This window comes from Strix aluco, chromosome 4, assembly GCF_031877795.1.
Source record: "Strix aluco isolate bStrAlu1 chromosome 4, bStrAlu1.hap1, whole genome shotgun sequence".
Classification (NCBI taxonomy): Eukaryota; Metazoa; Chordata; class Aves; order Strigiformes; family Strigidae; genus Strix; species Strix aluco.
The window spans coordinates 35,685,417-35,701,933 of NC_133934.1; the positions used below are offsets into that span (position 1 = coordinate 35,685,417).

Consider the following 16,517-nt stretch of genomic DNA (forward strand, 5'->3'; position numbering starts at 1 on the left):
ACATTTAAATTTGCTACTGCTGCAGGCATTTACTGGTGTGCATCTAACCTTAGCCTTATTTTCAGATAGCAGTATAAAATCCCAGATTAATATTCTAAGCAAGGACTGAATTAATGAGAAACGTTTCAAAACACCAAAAAAATCTGTAAACTATCCCTGAAGAAAATCAGTAGAACTATTTGAGTGATCAGAAATCAGTGCTTTAAAATGTAAATAAAAACTTTGGTGCCATTAAATACATGAAAACTGTGGACATAACAATCTTGGCAATATGGTATTTGAATACGTCATAACTTCTAGAAAACCTGATCTAAATTTATAGCAAAGCATCCTGTTAATTAAGCCTAGTTATGAAACAATCAGAAATGACTGTTTGCATATCTGGCAATATCTGACAGGTGATAAAAAGACCATAAATAAGAATGGCATGGACCTGGTAGTTTGAAGTTAAGTTTGATCTTATAACTGGTCAAACATTGCAAATGTTTACACTATCCTCTTTCCTTAAAGATATACTTAAGAAGTAAACATCCAAGGTCTGACTCAATGGCCACTGAAACAAAAGCTTCATATGTGACTTCAATGATAGCTGCATGTACTGTTTAGTCTTACCTAAAAGCACAAGCATCTCCCGTTAGCATAAAGACTTTAAATCCCTCTTAGCTAAATTTGGTGCAGTCTGAAGCACTAATGCATAAACAGGAAATGTAATGTTATATACTTCAAAATGTAGCAATGTGATGAAAACATGATGGTGTCGGGAAAGCATTTGTTATAAGAAGCCAATACATTATTTATACAGGAAATAATTTGAAATAAGTGAGCTTAAATAGTGGCCTAGCAACCAATATTAAAAGGTACAGAAATATCTTGGAAAAAAAGGAGGAGAAATAGTAGCCTTACCAATCTTGCCAGCAAAAGGAGATCTCTAAAATACATTCAGATTTCCTTAGTACCAAAAGATTCTAGCTGGAGTCCCTAATGCTTTAAAACATTGGTATTTTGTTCCATAGATAAGCTGTTTCCCTTTTTTACAATCTATTTTTTTTTTCCCAAGCTAAAAGTTTTGGAAGAGTTGAAATACTTCACATTCTCAGCACTTGAGAAAAGTGCTCTGTAGACCACATCTCCCTCAGTTCTCCTAAAACTGCAGAAAGAATTAGGCCTTTTTGATCTGCTGGCAAAGTGCTCAGCCCTCCAGTCTAAGCCTATGGGAGGCATTCAGCATCACTCAGATTAAGTAACTGTAATTTTCTTCCATTAATATCCTGCACTTATTTAACTTGCTCGAAATTTCTGGAAACTTTCTAATTCCCATTAACTTCAGGACATACTTAGCAGTAAATCTAGGGAATAACAACCCACACAGTAATTTGTATATGTTATGCAGATACAAGTTGCTACTGATACAACTACATCATGTAGTTCTTATTTGATCCTCTTAAATTCATTTTAACATCATGACACTTATGTCTCATAAGCATTTTTTTTTACAATCTGACAGTCACAGTTTCTACACTCAGTTTACTTTGTATTTTGCTCTTGGAAAATTCAAATTGTCTAGGAAATTACTTGTTTGTTTTCTGTTGATTTAATTAAGTTTTTTATTCAGCAGATAGGTCCTTTGTTGCTATGTGTTTGCTGAGCAGAAAGGCTTGTCTGAGTAGCCAGGGGTCAGGTTAGGAAGGCCAAAGCCCTGACAGAATTAAATCTGGCCAGGGATGTCAAGGGCAAAGCAGGAAAAGCTTCTGTAGGTACATGACATTGGAGATAGAAGGAAGACTAGGGAAAATGTAGACCCTCTCCAGAAGGAAACGGGAGACCTGGTTACCCAGTATATGGAGAAGGGTGAGGTATTCCACAACTTTTTTGCCTCAGTCTTCACCGGCAAGGGCTCCAGCCACACTGCCCAAGACACAGAAGGCAAAGGCAGGGACTGGGAGAATGAAGAACCACCCATTGTAGTAGAAGCTCAGGTTTGAGACCATCAAAGGAACTTGAAGGTGCACAAGTCCGTGGGACCTGATAAGATGCATCCACGGGTCCTGAGGGAAGCAGCAGATGAAGTGGCTGAGCCACTATCCATCATATTTGAGAAGTCGTGGCACTCCGGTGAAGTTCCTGCTGACTGGAAAAGGGGAAACATAAACCCATTTTTTAAAAGGGAAAAAAAAGAACACCCAAGCAACTACAGGCCAGTCAGTTTCACCTCTGTGCCCAGCAAGATCATGGAAACTATGTTAGGGCACATGGTAAATAAGGAGGTGATTGGTGACAGCCAACATGGCTTCACTAAGGGCAGATCATGCCTGATGAATTTGGTGGCCTTCTATGACAGGGTTACAGCATTGGTGGATAAGAGAAGAGCAACTGATGTCATCTACCTGGACTTGTGCAAAGCATTTGACACTGCCCCACATGACATCCTTGTCTCTAAATAGGAGAGATATGGATTTGATGGATGGACCACTCGGTGAATAAGGAATTGGCTGGATGGTGGCATTTAAAGAGTTGTGGTCAACAGCTCGACGACCAAGTGGAGAGCAGTGACAAGTGGTGTTCCTCAGGGTCGGTACTGGGACCGGTGCTGTTTAACATCTTTGCTGGAGACATGGACAGTGGGATGGAGGCACCCTCAACAAGTTTGTTCATGACACCAAGCTGTGTGGTGCAGTCAACATGCTGGAGGGAAGGGATGTCATCCGGAGGGACCTGGACAGGCTTGAGAGGTGGGACCATGCAAACTTTATGAAGTTCCACAAAGCCAAGTGCAAGGTCCTGCACATGGGTGGAGGCAATCCAAAGCACAAATACAGGCTGTGCGATGAGTGAATTGAGAGCAGCCCTGCAGAGAAGGACTTGGGGGTATTAGTGGATGGAAAACTGACTATGAGCCAGAAGTGTGTGCTTGAAGCCCAGAAAGACAACTGTATCCTGGGCTGCATCAAGAGCAGTGTGGCCAGCAGGTCGAGAGAGGTGATTCTCCCCCTCTACTCTGCTCTCATGAGACCCCACCTGCATTACTGTGTCCAGCTCTGGGGCCCCCAACATAAGAAGGACATGGACCTGCTCGAGAGGGGAACACGAAGATGATCAGGGGGCTGAAGCACCTCCCTTATGAGGACAGGCTGAGAGAGGTGGGGTTGTTCAGCCTGGAGAAGAGAAGGCTCTGGGGAGACCTTATAGCAGCCTTCCAGTACTTAAAGGGGGCCTACAGGAAAGATGGGGAGGGATTCTTTATCAGAGAGTGTAGTGATAGGATGAGGGGTAACAGTTTTCAACTGAAAGAGGGTCAATTTAGATTAAATATGAGGAAGAAATTCTTCACTATTAGGGTGGTGAGACAGTGGAACAGGCTGTCCAGAGAAGCTGTGGCTGCCCCCTCCCTGGAAGTGTTCAAGGCCAGGTTGGACGGGGCTTTGAGCAACCTGATCTAGTGGAAGGTGTCCCTGCCCCTGGCAGGGGGGTTGGAACTAGATGATCTTTAAGGTCCCTTTATAGCATTCTGTTCAAACTCAACTCTCAGGATAAAAATTAATTTTTTCCTGTATCTTTTTTTATGGTACTCACCTCTACAATACCAAGTGTTCAACAAACATAAAAGTTTAATTTCAAAATATGTCATTAAATATATGGGAATTTCATAAAATATAATAATTTTCTACTAATGGTGGGTGCCTAAGTCTAGGATCACACTTTTAAATTGTCTTTTATATAACACATGAAAGCTCAACATCATTTCAGATCCAACTTCAGAGTCTGAAACAATGAACCTCAAAATATACAACAAACATACTAATCCCAAATTTTTACTTGAATTTTCTATTCTATCTTAATGACAAAATTTCTGTGCTCCCATGGAAAATGTATCTGAACTCAAGTTTGAAGATAACCCTTCCTGAAAGGCAGGTTAAAAGTCCTCTCTGCAAGCAGGTATCTGGTTTCCAGGCAGTTTCTAGCCCAATGCTTTGGTCATCCAGCTGACATGCTAACCATGAGCTGGCAGCCTGGGAATTGGTTTCGAAGCTCATGATTTTTTTAGAAAGACAGGCTCCCAGGATATCCTGCTAGCCTTCAATTTCCATATGAAACAGCTTGTATTTCCAAGAATTTCAGTTTGTCACTCTACAGCAACCGACTGAGAAGATAAGCTGGGACAACCATGGTGCATCTGTTTATGAAAGCTTGAAATTTGGCTGATTCAGAGACAGAGCACCTACTCTTCCTAGACTCAGTTGTTTCCAAATCACAGGGCTGCTAAAACTATTCAGAGAAAAGTATACTACCTGTCTTCTTTCAACAAAGGGAAAAAAACCCCACACTTTTAGCTTTGTTTTTATACCTGAATCTTTTGGGTCAAGTGGGTAAGTAATGATAATATTAACAATATTAATGGAGAGCACCAGCAGAAGTTTCAGTGGATAGCAGAGAGAGAAGCTTGGGTTGCGCAGTCTCCAGCTAAGCAGAAAATTTATAAGCGAATACAAATAGGATTCTTTTAAGTATTACATTTAAATAAGTGTTCTGGTTCTGTGTCGCATCTGGAGTTTATATGGTGCCATTTCATCATGCCTGCAGTATTCTGGGTGGGGAAAAAAAACCTGCCAACAGCAACTTTTCATTCACTTTCCACTTCTTGATTCATAAGATAGACACAGAGCTCTGAGTTTCATATAGTCTCTTTTTCCATTCTTATATCACTTGCCACTATGTCAAGGGTAAATTCTGAAAGCAAAGGTTTTTTCCCTTGTCTTCTGCTTAAAGGAGCTCTGCTGTTTGTGCTGAAATGATCTGGAATTCTGCCAAAGCCTTCAGGATAAGCATATTTGAGTCTGACAGTGAATTCCTAGTCAAAAGAAGAAACAACTACAGACGTTTTGAAGTGTAGCACTTTTAACTGAGGCCATTTGTCCCAGCTGCCATTAGTATAAATATCAAATGTGGTACTTTGTGCATGTATCAAAATTTAAACAAAAGAGGATAAGTAGCATCCTGAGCCACATAATTTCTATTATTTTCTCTGTAGGTGTTTGCAGATTTTATATTTCTACCTGGTAATTTAAAGTATAAGCTTAGTGAGAGAATATGCATTTTAAGATGTTCAGGATAATATATTGAAAAAATAGTTTTGAGAATTATAGCAGCTAAAATGCCCTATTTGTCCATAGATACTTTTACCTTTTCTTTTAACCTATTTTTATCTATTTGTATTTTGTCTGCTCAAAATAAATGCATAAAACAGTTCACCAAGCCCACTTTGGATTAATAATGAAATTCTACATCATCTAAAACTAGCAGTATATTTTCTTACAGGTTGCAATAGGAGCTCATATTTCATCTTCAGTGAAAAATCTCAGAATTCCAAAATATAATCTCAAACACACACATACCTATGTATACATGCATATATGTGCATTTGTATGCATGCACACATGCAGGTATATAGACACATTTATAGCTTTCTGTAGATATGGACATGAATAACTAGACCAATACATGTAGTAGTTATTTTTGTTAAAAAGAATAAAAGCTATATCAATGTATTTTGTGACCACCTTCTTAGAAACTAGAATGGCTGGGAGGTGTTCAGATGAGTTATCATTTAAGCAACTAAAAAAAAAGTAATCTATGCTCAAAAGACTAATTTAAAACATGTAGTTATGATGGGTTCCATTGTCTTTGATGAACAGAGAGGGGTTCTATCAAGAACTAACACAGTCTAAAATAATCTCTCTTTTTTTTAATTAAAAAATTAACCAAGAGAATGGATCATTGCTTAATTTTCCAGTTTGGAGGCAGAAAAGAATGTGGCTTCAATAGTGTCTGGAAACTGCCTAGGTCACTGCCCAGCACCACTTCTTTTACTGAAGAGTATGTGTCTCAATTTAGGAAAGACAATTAAATTTGTGTTCAGCTAGACTCTTAGAAGTTTAGTTAAGTGCTAGCCAGCAGACTCAAAAGGAGTCACCTTAAAAGTCACGTTAAAGCCATGGAAGCTTGAAATACAAATGGGGGGAAAAAAAAAAAGATTTTCATTTCAGGACAAAAAGTTACAGGGTAATGTAAGGAAAGGGAATTGATTTAAATATAAAAGGTAAATGTGAGTTTTGAAATTTATTAGTAATCATATTGTTTCTGCTCATTTTTCAAGAGAGACTACCTATTTAAAACCAAAGCAAGGCTTAAAGTTATGAATATTTTAATTTGATATGAATTCTGACTCTGTGTAATTGGAAGAATCCAAATAAACGAGATGACAAAAATATTAGGTCATGGTAATTAAAGACAGTTTTCTTTTAAAAGGTGCATCTTTAGGTTAAGCTACTTCCTTTTTAGATTAAAAATAAGTGTCTTATTTCTGATATACAACAATGAATTTTGATCTAGAAAGTAGAAAATAATTACATTTACAGTGTTCCACTAGGGCTGCTCATTAATATATGGAGAGCAGAAGCAACAGAAGAGAGCAAAAGAAAAACTAATACTTGCCTTTTTATATTTATTTTACAGGAAATGTGTTTGTTGTAAGCCTGGCAGTTGCAGACTTGGTTGTAGCAATCTACCCATATCCACTGGTCCTCACATCTGTATTTCACGACGGATGGAATCTGGGATACCTTCATTGCCAGATTAGTGGCTTTCTGATGGGCCTAAGCGTCATTGGATCAATCTTCAATATTACAGGCATCGCTATCAATCGGTACTGCTATATTTGCCACAGTCTCAAATATGACAAGCTGTACAGTGACAAGAATTCATTGTGCTATGTTGTTCTTATCTGGATCCTAACATTTGTTGCTATCGTGCCCAACTTGTTTGTGGGATCGCTACAGTATGACCCCAGGATTTACTCATGTACGTTTGCACAATCTGTGAGCTCAGCATATACAATAGCCGTTGTGTTTTTCCATTTCCTGCTGCCCATAGCCATAGTTACTTTCTGTTACTTGAGAATATGGATCCTTGTTATTCAGGTAAGGCGAAGGGTTAAACCAGATAATAACCCCAGGCTGAAACCACATGACTTCAGAAACTTTGTAACCATGTTTGTGGTATTTGTACTGTTTGCAGTCTGCTGGGCTCCTTTGAACTTTATAGGCCTTGCTGTGGCTGTCAACCCAGAAACTATAATCCCTAGGATTCCAGAGTGGTTATTTGTATCTAGTTATTACATGGCATATTTCAACAGCTGCCTTAATGCTATCATATATGGACTCCTGAACCAGAACTTCAGAAGAGAATACAAGAGAATTATTGTCACTTTTTGTACAGCAAAAGTTTTTTACCAGGATAGTTCTAATGATGCAGGAGACAGGATGAAAAGTAAACCTTCTCCACTGATTACAAACAACAATCAAGTGAAGGTGGACTCTGTCTGAAAATGGGAATCTTATTATTGTAGCTCAACAGCATCCAAATAAAGCATCTGTTTTATTAGACCTACTGATAAATATTATAGTGAAATATCTCTTCTACACTGAAAGCACTTTGATCAAATTCCTTGGATGGTATTTGGGAACTCAAGTTACATACAGATCCTATTATACAATGTTATATCTCTCATATAACACAAGATATCCTTGAGGGAATTACAAAATTATGTATGGATAATTTTTTTTTTTTTTTTCATTAAATGGAGATAAACAACTAGAAAGAAATTGAAGTATCCACATTGACTGGCTCAATAAAAGAAGTCACAACACTATTCCTACCACTTTCTGCCTGCTTCTTCTGGCCAGGTTATGGTCCTGATTCTAAAACCTCTGAGAACTTCTTTTAAAAGATTAAAACAGACCTTTATGAAATACATTAGGAAATGTGAAGTGAGAAATCAAGGTAATTGAAAATTCATTAGGATTTTTGATAAGTACCTCTGCCTATATTGCTTTGCTCCTAACATGGACACATTTACTAATTTTTTGGAGATTAAATCTCACCAGCCCTCCTAGGAATGGCAATCTCAATTGACTTCTCAATTTTAAAATAGCTTTTAGGAGGAGAAATATATGTGACTGATCATCTTCAAAGCTACAAGGGCAGGAGGATAGACAGCAAGGAAAGAAAAGAGCCATGAATCATCAGCTCAAGCCATTTGGGCATGAAAAAATGTGTAGGAGGGTTGGGAAGAGAAAGATAAACTACCATTCTTTCTGAAGAGACAGTAATTCACCACATCAGGAAGTGCCGCAGAGGAGTTTCTGGGGAAACACCTCCAAGAAACATAAGTGAGGAAGGACCATTATTTCTCACTTCTGTGTGATACAGAAGTTCTAAACTTCTGTGAGAAGATTAATGCATTTAAGATGAACAGTGGGTGAGGATGACAGTTTTGTCTGGTAATGGAATCATAATCTCTTGAAACCATAGGATATAAGAAATATTTACAGGACGAGCATTTAACATCTTTCTCATCTTCATCTCCTGAGAATAGCCTGATGTCGTGGTTTGAACCCAGCCAGCAGCCGAACACCACGCAGCTGCTCACTCACTCTCCCCCCACCTGGAGGATGGGCGTGAGCGGACTAGAGGGGTAAAAGGAGACTCGTAGGTTGAGATAAAAGCGATTTAATAATTATAATAACATAAAACAATAACAATAATTGAAAGTACAAACGGGTAATGCACAATGCAATTGCTCACCACCTGCCGACTGATACCTAGCCCATTCCCGGCTAGCCATCCCGAAATACCAAGATCCCGCAATCTCAGTCCCAGAAGTGAGAGAGAACCCCTGCTTCCTGGCCACCCCTCCTTTATATACTGAGGATGATGTTACATGATATGGATTATTTCATTGGTTAATCTGGGTCCAGTGCTCTGGCCATGCTCCCTCCCAGCTTCTTGTACACCTGCACACAGGCAGGACATGGGGAGTTGGAGAGTCCTTGATCTCTTAGCAACAACTGAAAACATCAGTGTATTATCAACATTCTTCTCATACGAAATCCCATACTGAATCCAAAACACAGCACTATTCTAACTACTAAGAAGAATGATTAACTCTATCCCACCCAAAACAGGACACCTGAGACTATAGGCTATTTTGTAATCTGCTACAGATAAGCTTTTCAAAATAATAATTAGTTGTTTACCACAATGATGAACATAGTGTAATAACCTAGAACAATTAGACACCTTTAAATAATAGAAAAGAGAAGATGCTACTTAAGACCCTGGTACAAGGAGGAACATGTGACTCTCAGGACAGGACCTGCTACATGGTCTTTCCACAGAAAGCAGGCACCTCTTCAGTGAGGGGAAGCATACTGTGAAGTGAGGAAGAATAGCTAGACAGGCTGTCTCCTGCAAGAATGAATCTCTGTTTATAATGAAGTCCTCTGGTGGAGAAAAGCAATTTACAACAATAATGTTCACCTTCAAATTGAATTTAAAAAGAAGGAGCATTTAGTTCTGGAAAGATATTCCAACTGTCATAACTTTTTATGCTCAAGTATTTGTACCTACACTGATGTTCAAGTGCATTTGAGCTTTTCCAAACCAATTCCAATCGTTTCAACTGGACTAAGATTTTCTGCATAGCGATCAGATTTCTGTTGATTTATATTAAAATGTGGACTTTACCTAAATGTGGACTTTACCAGTTCATTTAAATTACTACTTTCTATACTGGAGATTTTCTTGAGTTTTTATGTCTTAGAAACCAACAGTCACTCTATGTCATATGATTTCTTAAACTGCCCACAAATCTAACAGCATTTCATCTTTCTTGGATTATAGGTTAGTGTACCCTTGACTTAATAATGAACTAAAAGGGAACAGATTCATATTTACTTGAAAACCCTACTGACACTTCGTCAATTGACCAGTTTCTTACCTTAAAAATGGGTGCCTCATGTCAAATTGACAGCGGAACTAATAAACATTGTAAAACCCTGGAGATGAACTAGCCAGTCAGTGCATTGCCGAGGTGCTTGACTCATCTTTGTTTACATTTGCCAGTCAGAACCACTGTGTAAATAACCAGTTCTCTTTTATTGTGGTGTCATCATATGATGTGATATGATACAACATGATTAACAGCGTAAAGTATATCACAGCTTTCTTCACTGTGATTTCATCCTTGAAGGATGCTTAGCTCTGTAATTTTATTGCTTTGTGTGTAGTGATTGCAGAATAGCAAGGGAGGCATGACCACTTTATAAGAAGTTTTTCATGTAAGAAAAAACACTATTTAAATTCTTACAAAACCTGCCTTATTTAAAGCATATTTTCGATGAAAATAATGTCTTATGATACATCTAATAAAGCAGTATAAAATAGTTTATGTAGCTTAATCATTAGTAAATTTAGAATTCTCAAAGGTCTTTCACTTGCCATTTCCAACAGAAAATGTACATGTTTATCATTGCTACATATTTACGAGCCAGTTCAAGATACTGTATCAAATATTGTGGGTTATCCGAGGAATTAAAGTCCCCTGTAATTCACAAGTGCTAAAATATATTTTTGATGATAATGAAAATGGTTTGCTATATGCAATAAAACATATTATACCAAAGGTATATATTTTATTGAATAGGCCTGTAATAAAACTGGAATGCATTTTTCAAATCTGATATTTTGAAATATTTGTACTAAATCTAAATCACAGAAATGTGCATGTCAGTGATGTTATGACCTGCTAAATATAGCAATAATTTTAAGAAATTAATCTCTTGTTCTTCTTTTGGGGGAGGAAAGAGTGTTAGTCTTTAGAATTTAGTTTAAATTAATATGGATGAAAAATCTGGGCAATATCTACTGCCCTCTTCAAATTAATTTTGCATTTACTGCCATTCTGAAGTACATTTTAGGTAAGGTTTGCAAAACCACTCATTGCAGAAGTGAAAGAATAATGATGTTTAACTCTGCAGTAATGATTTCTTTTAATCACATTCTATTGCTTCAAAGGAGTCAAAGTGATTCATGTAAGGCAATCAGCAGCCTCGTCAGCTGCTCATCGACAATGAGCATGATAATGTAAATTAGCACCTCACAAGAACAGACTCTTTATGGTCAACATAAAAATGCCTGATGAAAATAATCGTGATTTCCATACATTCTAAGGAGATGGAGATAGAAACTTACCCAAAATTAGTTGTGTGGGTGAGCCACGACATGTTTTTTACATTCCAAGTCATTAAATTTTCCACTGTATGAAAGGCTAGCACAGCACAAATGTATTATTTAGCGTTCTATCTGGAAGTTTTAGATAGTGTACTGGTATTGTAGCAGTCATCAGCCCTGGATGGGTTTAATTCTAAACCATGGGTCTTAGCAATCTACCATACCTGCAGGGACCCATCCCTTTCCTACTTCCTATCCACTTCTGGTTTGAGCCCCAGTGAAGCCAAAGGCCCTCTGTGAGGGAGTATATATGCAACACACTGAAGACATAGCTTAATTGACCCCGACCTTATCCTACAAGAATTTCTTTCTTATATCGCAATCTTGATTGTGTTGACAATCTGAATATGATCTTATATCAACACATCTTGAACCCTTACAGACAGATGGTTTTATTGGTGGTCATCTTCATTGCAAACTTCACATTAACAATGAAGTTTGGCAATATTTCATATTTACCAGCAGAGAGAATATTAATGAATATATTAATATCAATTAACAGGGTATTTATTGTAGTTAAACTGTAACTGTATGAAACAATGTAATTTAATTTGGAATAGCTCACTTAAGGCTGCTTTGCACATTTTCTTCTTCCACTGGGCTAGTGGAAGTGCATAGATATGAAGCAAATATATGTTATTTCAATAGGCATAATATATAGCAATGATTTTATTATTTTTCTTTTTCTTCTTGTTTGTTTTAGAAGGTAAGTCTTTGAATCATCCATAATAAACATACTATAGTACTCAGTCTGTATTGCAGTGTATAGCACATCCTTCTATAATCAGTTAATATCGCACCTTTTTAGTTCTTCGGGACCACTTTCAAAATGATATCATGTTAAATCTGATTAATCTGATTATTATGACATACTGAAGGGAACAGTTATTTCCCTTAAACTGCACTGAAACAAAAGCATAAAAAGAGCTCCTTGAAATATAATACACAAGTACGTAAGTATATGTGGTCACCAAATTTAAAACAGAATCTCAGAAACTCTTCTATTTGAATGTCTTGTTTACAAACTGCAGTAATACAGATGGACTGTTATTCTTTAATTATTTTCTAATAACTGCACTTTCTATGTATCATTAAAACAGTTTACAAATAATTAAGAGCTACAGATGTCTGTCATCTTGTCACTGAGGCTTGGAAAATCACACATGCTAAAGCTGAATTCCTTATAAGAAAAAATATTCAAGTAGTGGCCTGACTTATAGCCCATGTACTGTATCTCAGATTTTTTGCCTGTGTTAAGTAAGAATTCCATTATGTGGTTTATAAATTTACTCATTAAAAATGTTATTCCTACCTCAAATATGTGTCTGAGAGATTGCAATAAATAGCAAGCAAAAGACTCACAGTACACATCAATAGCATTTAGAATTTTTAATAGAAAGGAAAGTAAATTCAACAAAGAAGTAAATATATTAATAATGATCACATAAAATATTTTCTCAGTTCAATAAAATACTCATCACTCAAACCATCCCTATTACCAAACACTGACCAAAGTATGCATATGTTGAGAAGTATGTTATTCATAAATGTATATACTGATTATTTCAAAATTTACAACCAAACAGTATTCGAGACACAATGTCTCATTTTCAGTTCACACAAACCAGCACAGCTTCACTGATTCACGTCAGCTGAGGATTTTGGCATATTACATTTCATATATCTAAAAATCAGCTATTTTTCACTGTTAGACAAGCAATATATGTTTTATTTCTAAGGAACTCATCAATTGTCAGCTGTCCAGGTTGTGGGAGAATGTGTATTTGTCTGCAAAATTAACCTAATCTGGTAGAACTCTCTCTATGATTTTTCATTTTTATAAGTAAATATATAAACACAGCAGTGTCTTATTTGGCTTCATAAATAGTATAAATAGTATCTATGTAGCAGAAAATTGTACCAACACAAGAGATCTGGACAATCCAGAGACAGGAAGTCTACTTGCCATTATTCTTTCTGCTTGTATTGCATGTGTGCACAAGGGTTTCATTTAATCACAACAACAATTTTACTTTGCATGTTTGTTTCCAGATTCTAAAAGTGCTTATACTCAAATACATACTCCTCACTCTTCTTCAGTATGTACAAATATTCAGTTTTTCATAATGTATATAAAAGTCTGGGCAATACAATAAGATTATCAGGTGCATGATTCAGACCAAAATATTTTTCCACACAATTCAGGCTGTGGAATTTTCTGCCAAACAGCACTGTCTGTACAAACCCTAAACAGATACAGAAAAAACAATTTCACTGATTCACTGCAAGAAGATTCCCTAGGGCTGGCAAGCTCAAAAATACAACTTCAGCATCAGGAAATCCCTAAACCAAGGATTATTGGAATGATACCTGGAGGAAGTATCACTATATTCTTACCGTATTCTTATCCTCTTCCTCAGTATAGGTTTTGGCCAAAGGATCCTGGAGTAGATGGACATTTTATCTGACTAACTACTTATGGTCTAAGAATGTAAAACAGAACTAATCCAACACAGTGCATTTTGAAAGACAAAGGGCCTGATCATAATTTGTTTCAAGAAACTAGCAATGTCCTTTTTTTTCCCCTACTAACCAATAACTCCTAATACAGTAAAAAGTATGTTTTAAAAATATAGCACAGTCAGATCCTTGGAAAGTAAGGCAGGTTAGGATGGGACAAAGCAGGACAGCCACTCAAATTACAAGTTACTAAGCAGGCTTAGTAACAGCAGAAAAACATATGTGGGCAAGAATGATATCAAAATCATAATTAACGTCTACTAAGAGTAAATTAATATGATACTTTTGTTCCCTTTTTAATGATACAATATCAGATGCTTAAAAATTCACATGGAAAAACTTCATTAAGCCCTTTGTGATTATGCTTAAAGTTCACAGATGAGAATGTATGTTCAGAAGGCAAGCCAAGAGACCGTCGAACATTGTCATAAATAACTCTGCAGAGTGTCATTGGGTCACATCTAAAGAGAAATATTAGTTATAACAAACTAACTATCTAATCATAGTTAAGGGCAGAATGATGATGGTGTGGGCAGATGAAATGAAAAAAGTTCCATTAATAGTAGAAATACACAAACAAGGAAATTTAGAGCAGTGGCTGTGGTCACATGAAAGCATTCTTAAACAGGAGTTCAGTCTCAGCCTCATCAGTTACTTTATTTTTGAGTTTTCTTCTTCAGCATCACAACCTTTGGGCAGGGTTCCATGATACTAAGAACAGCCATTTAGCATCTGTCTGTAACATTCTTGGTTTCAGTTCTTCCTTCTATTTTGAAGAAGAAATTGTTCAAGGAGAACCCTGATAATGCATTCCAAGTATGTTTGGATATAGCTGGGTATACAGCAGCTATGAAAATTAAGTTTTAATTCAGTAAGGAGTAACAGCCATAGGGAATGACTAAGGCATTTGAAAATCATATGTATTACATTTGTTTTGTGAACACCAAATAACAAACTGAGCTATACTGACCTATTGGACTTGCATTTCTCTTGATATCCTACTCTTAATTTCAGAAAGTGAATCTAATTGGCAGAATTTCTTTAGTTTTCAGACAAGGAAATTTAGAATTTTCTGAGTTTGGTGCTTCTAAAAAGCAAGTATTTTAACTCTGGAGATGAACTGAAATAGAATGTAAGCAATTTATACTAAAATAACACCATTCCTTTTGTTGAAATTTGCTCTCACATTTCTGTCAGCGTATCTTGCAGGTAAGGAAAGTTTGAATTGGTTAGTATTTGAACTGGACATCTGCATGAAAGCTTTTCAGGTGTTATCAGTGAACTTTATCCAGTCATGACAGTCAATATTGGTCCAAATTTATTATGGGAGATTGGAGGACACTGTGGTCTCATTCAGACAGATGTATCATCAGGGCACCGCTATTTGTCTTTTTTTTGAAGGACATACCATGAAAGAATAGGTAAATTATGTCCAAATTCAAGCCTGAGGAGTTATATTCTCCCTACCTAAAGGTCCCTCCTCTGTCTTAGAGCTAACCTAGTATATTTTTCCTTTCATGCACTAACACTGATATGCATTGTTATTCCACTGCAACGGGAATTACACTCCCAGGATGGCTATACTTCAGTAATAAACAAGAGGCAGCACAAACCATCCATCAGGTACATGTATGCTTTTGCTTGCAAATATTGTGGGATAAATTCTCCCTAGTCAAATCCACAGCATGAATTTGATTTCTTTCTTGAAAAAGAGTGAGATTTAATCAGGATTAAAAGCAATGGACTGCAATTGGTCCCCTGGGTCATTTTGAAACTTGGGATTGCCAGCCTAATTCTTCACAAACCATGACTCATGCACACAAAAACCTCAGAATGACTTTAAACAAAAATGTGATTTCAAATAATAATAAAAATAGAGTACTTTAATTTGCCTTCCATTTTCAGATCTTTAACATGAAATCATAGTCATATTTTCAATATTTCCTTAAAACCTGGAGGACTAGATGTGTACTTTTCCAGTGAAAAGTGATATTTTCCTGTAACTGTTTATAGGTGAAAAATGCCAAATACCATAATCATGCTGAAATTAGAAGACTTGTATTAAGATACATATTTGAAAACCAGGAAAAGCACTCTCCATGTACTTCTCCCATGCTAAAAAGCAGAACAAGAAGTTTCAATAAACTTCAGTGTTCCTTTATCACTTGAATGCAAGATAGCTTGTGAATAGTTGGGTGGATAAATCACCTGACTTATCTTTTAAACACACCAGTCTGTCATTCGGCTCAACAGAACCTGGTTCTTATGGGTGACTTCAACGACCCAGACATTTGTTGGAAGAACAATACAGCAGCTCACATGTTCATCAAGTTCCTCAAATCCATAGAGAACTGCTTCCTCATACAAATGTTAGATATGCTAGCCAGGAATGAGGCACTGCTGGACTTCCTACTCACAAACCAAGAAAACCTGTTTTGTAATATCTCAGTTAGTGATATCCTTGGCTGAAGCGACCACAATATTGTGGAGTTTGGGATCCTGCTGAGCATCCTGAAGGTTAGTACTAAGACAAAGGTTTTAGATTTTAGAACAGCAAACTTCAGCTCAGTTGGGAGGAACTCCATGGGAAGCTTCCATGGAGGACAAAGCAGATAGTGAGTGCTGTGAGTTTTTCAAGAACGCAGTCCTGGAAGCACAAAAACAGTTCATCTCCTTTAAAGGGAAGGGAAGTAGGTGGAGCAAAGACCCCCTTGACTTAACTGTGAGCTTTTGAGTCTGCTCAAAACCAAAAGGGAAAAATACCAGAGATGGAAAAGTGGACAAATACCCATTGAGAACTGCAAGGGCATTGCCAGGGCGTGCAGAGATGCAGTTAGAAAAAGCTCAGCTCAAATTGAAATTGGCCAGAG

General features: G+C 37.0%; 1 protein-coding gene across 1 annotated transcript in view; it reads left to right on the forward strand.

The window, feature by feature from the left end:
- Positions 1-7,619, forward strand: part of MTNR1A (melatonin receptor 1A) — a 54,727-nt gene extending 47,108 nt beyond the window's left edge. Inside the window, exon 2 of the mRNA XM_074821399.1 lies at positions 6,511-7,619. Coding sequence (XP_074677500.1) covers positions 6,511-7,379 — 869 coding nt within the window. The 3' untranslated portion in view covers positions 7,380-7,619. The remainder of the gene's footprint in view (positions 1-6,510) is intronic.
- The last annotated feature ends 8,898 nt before the right edge of the window (positions 7,620-16,517 follow it).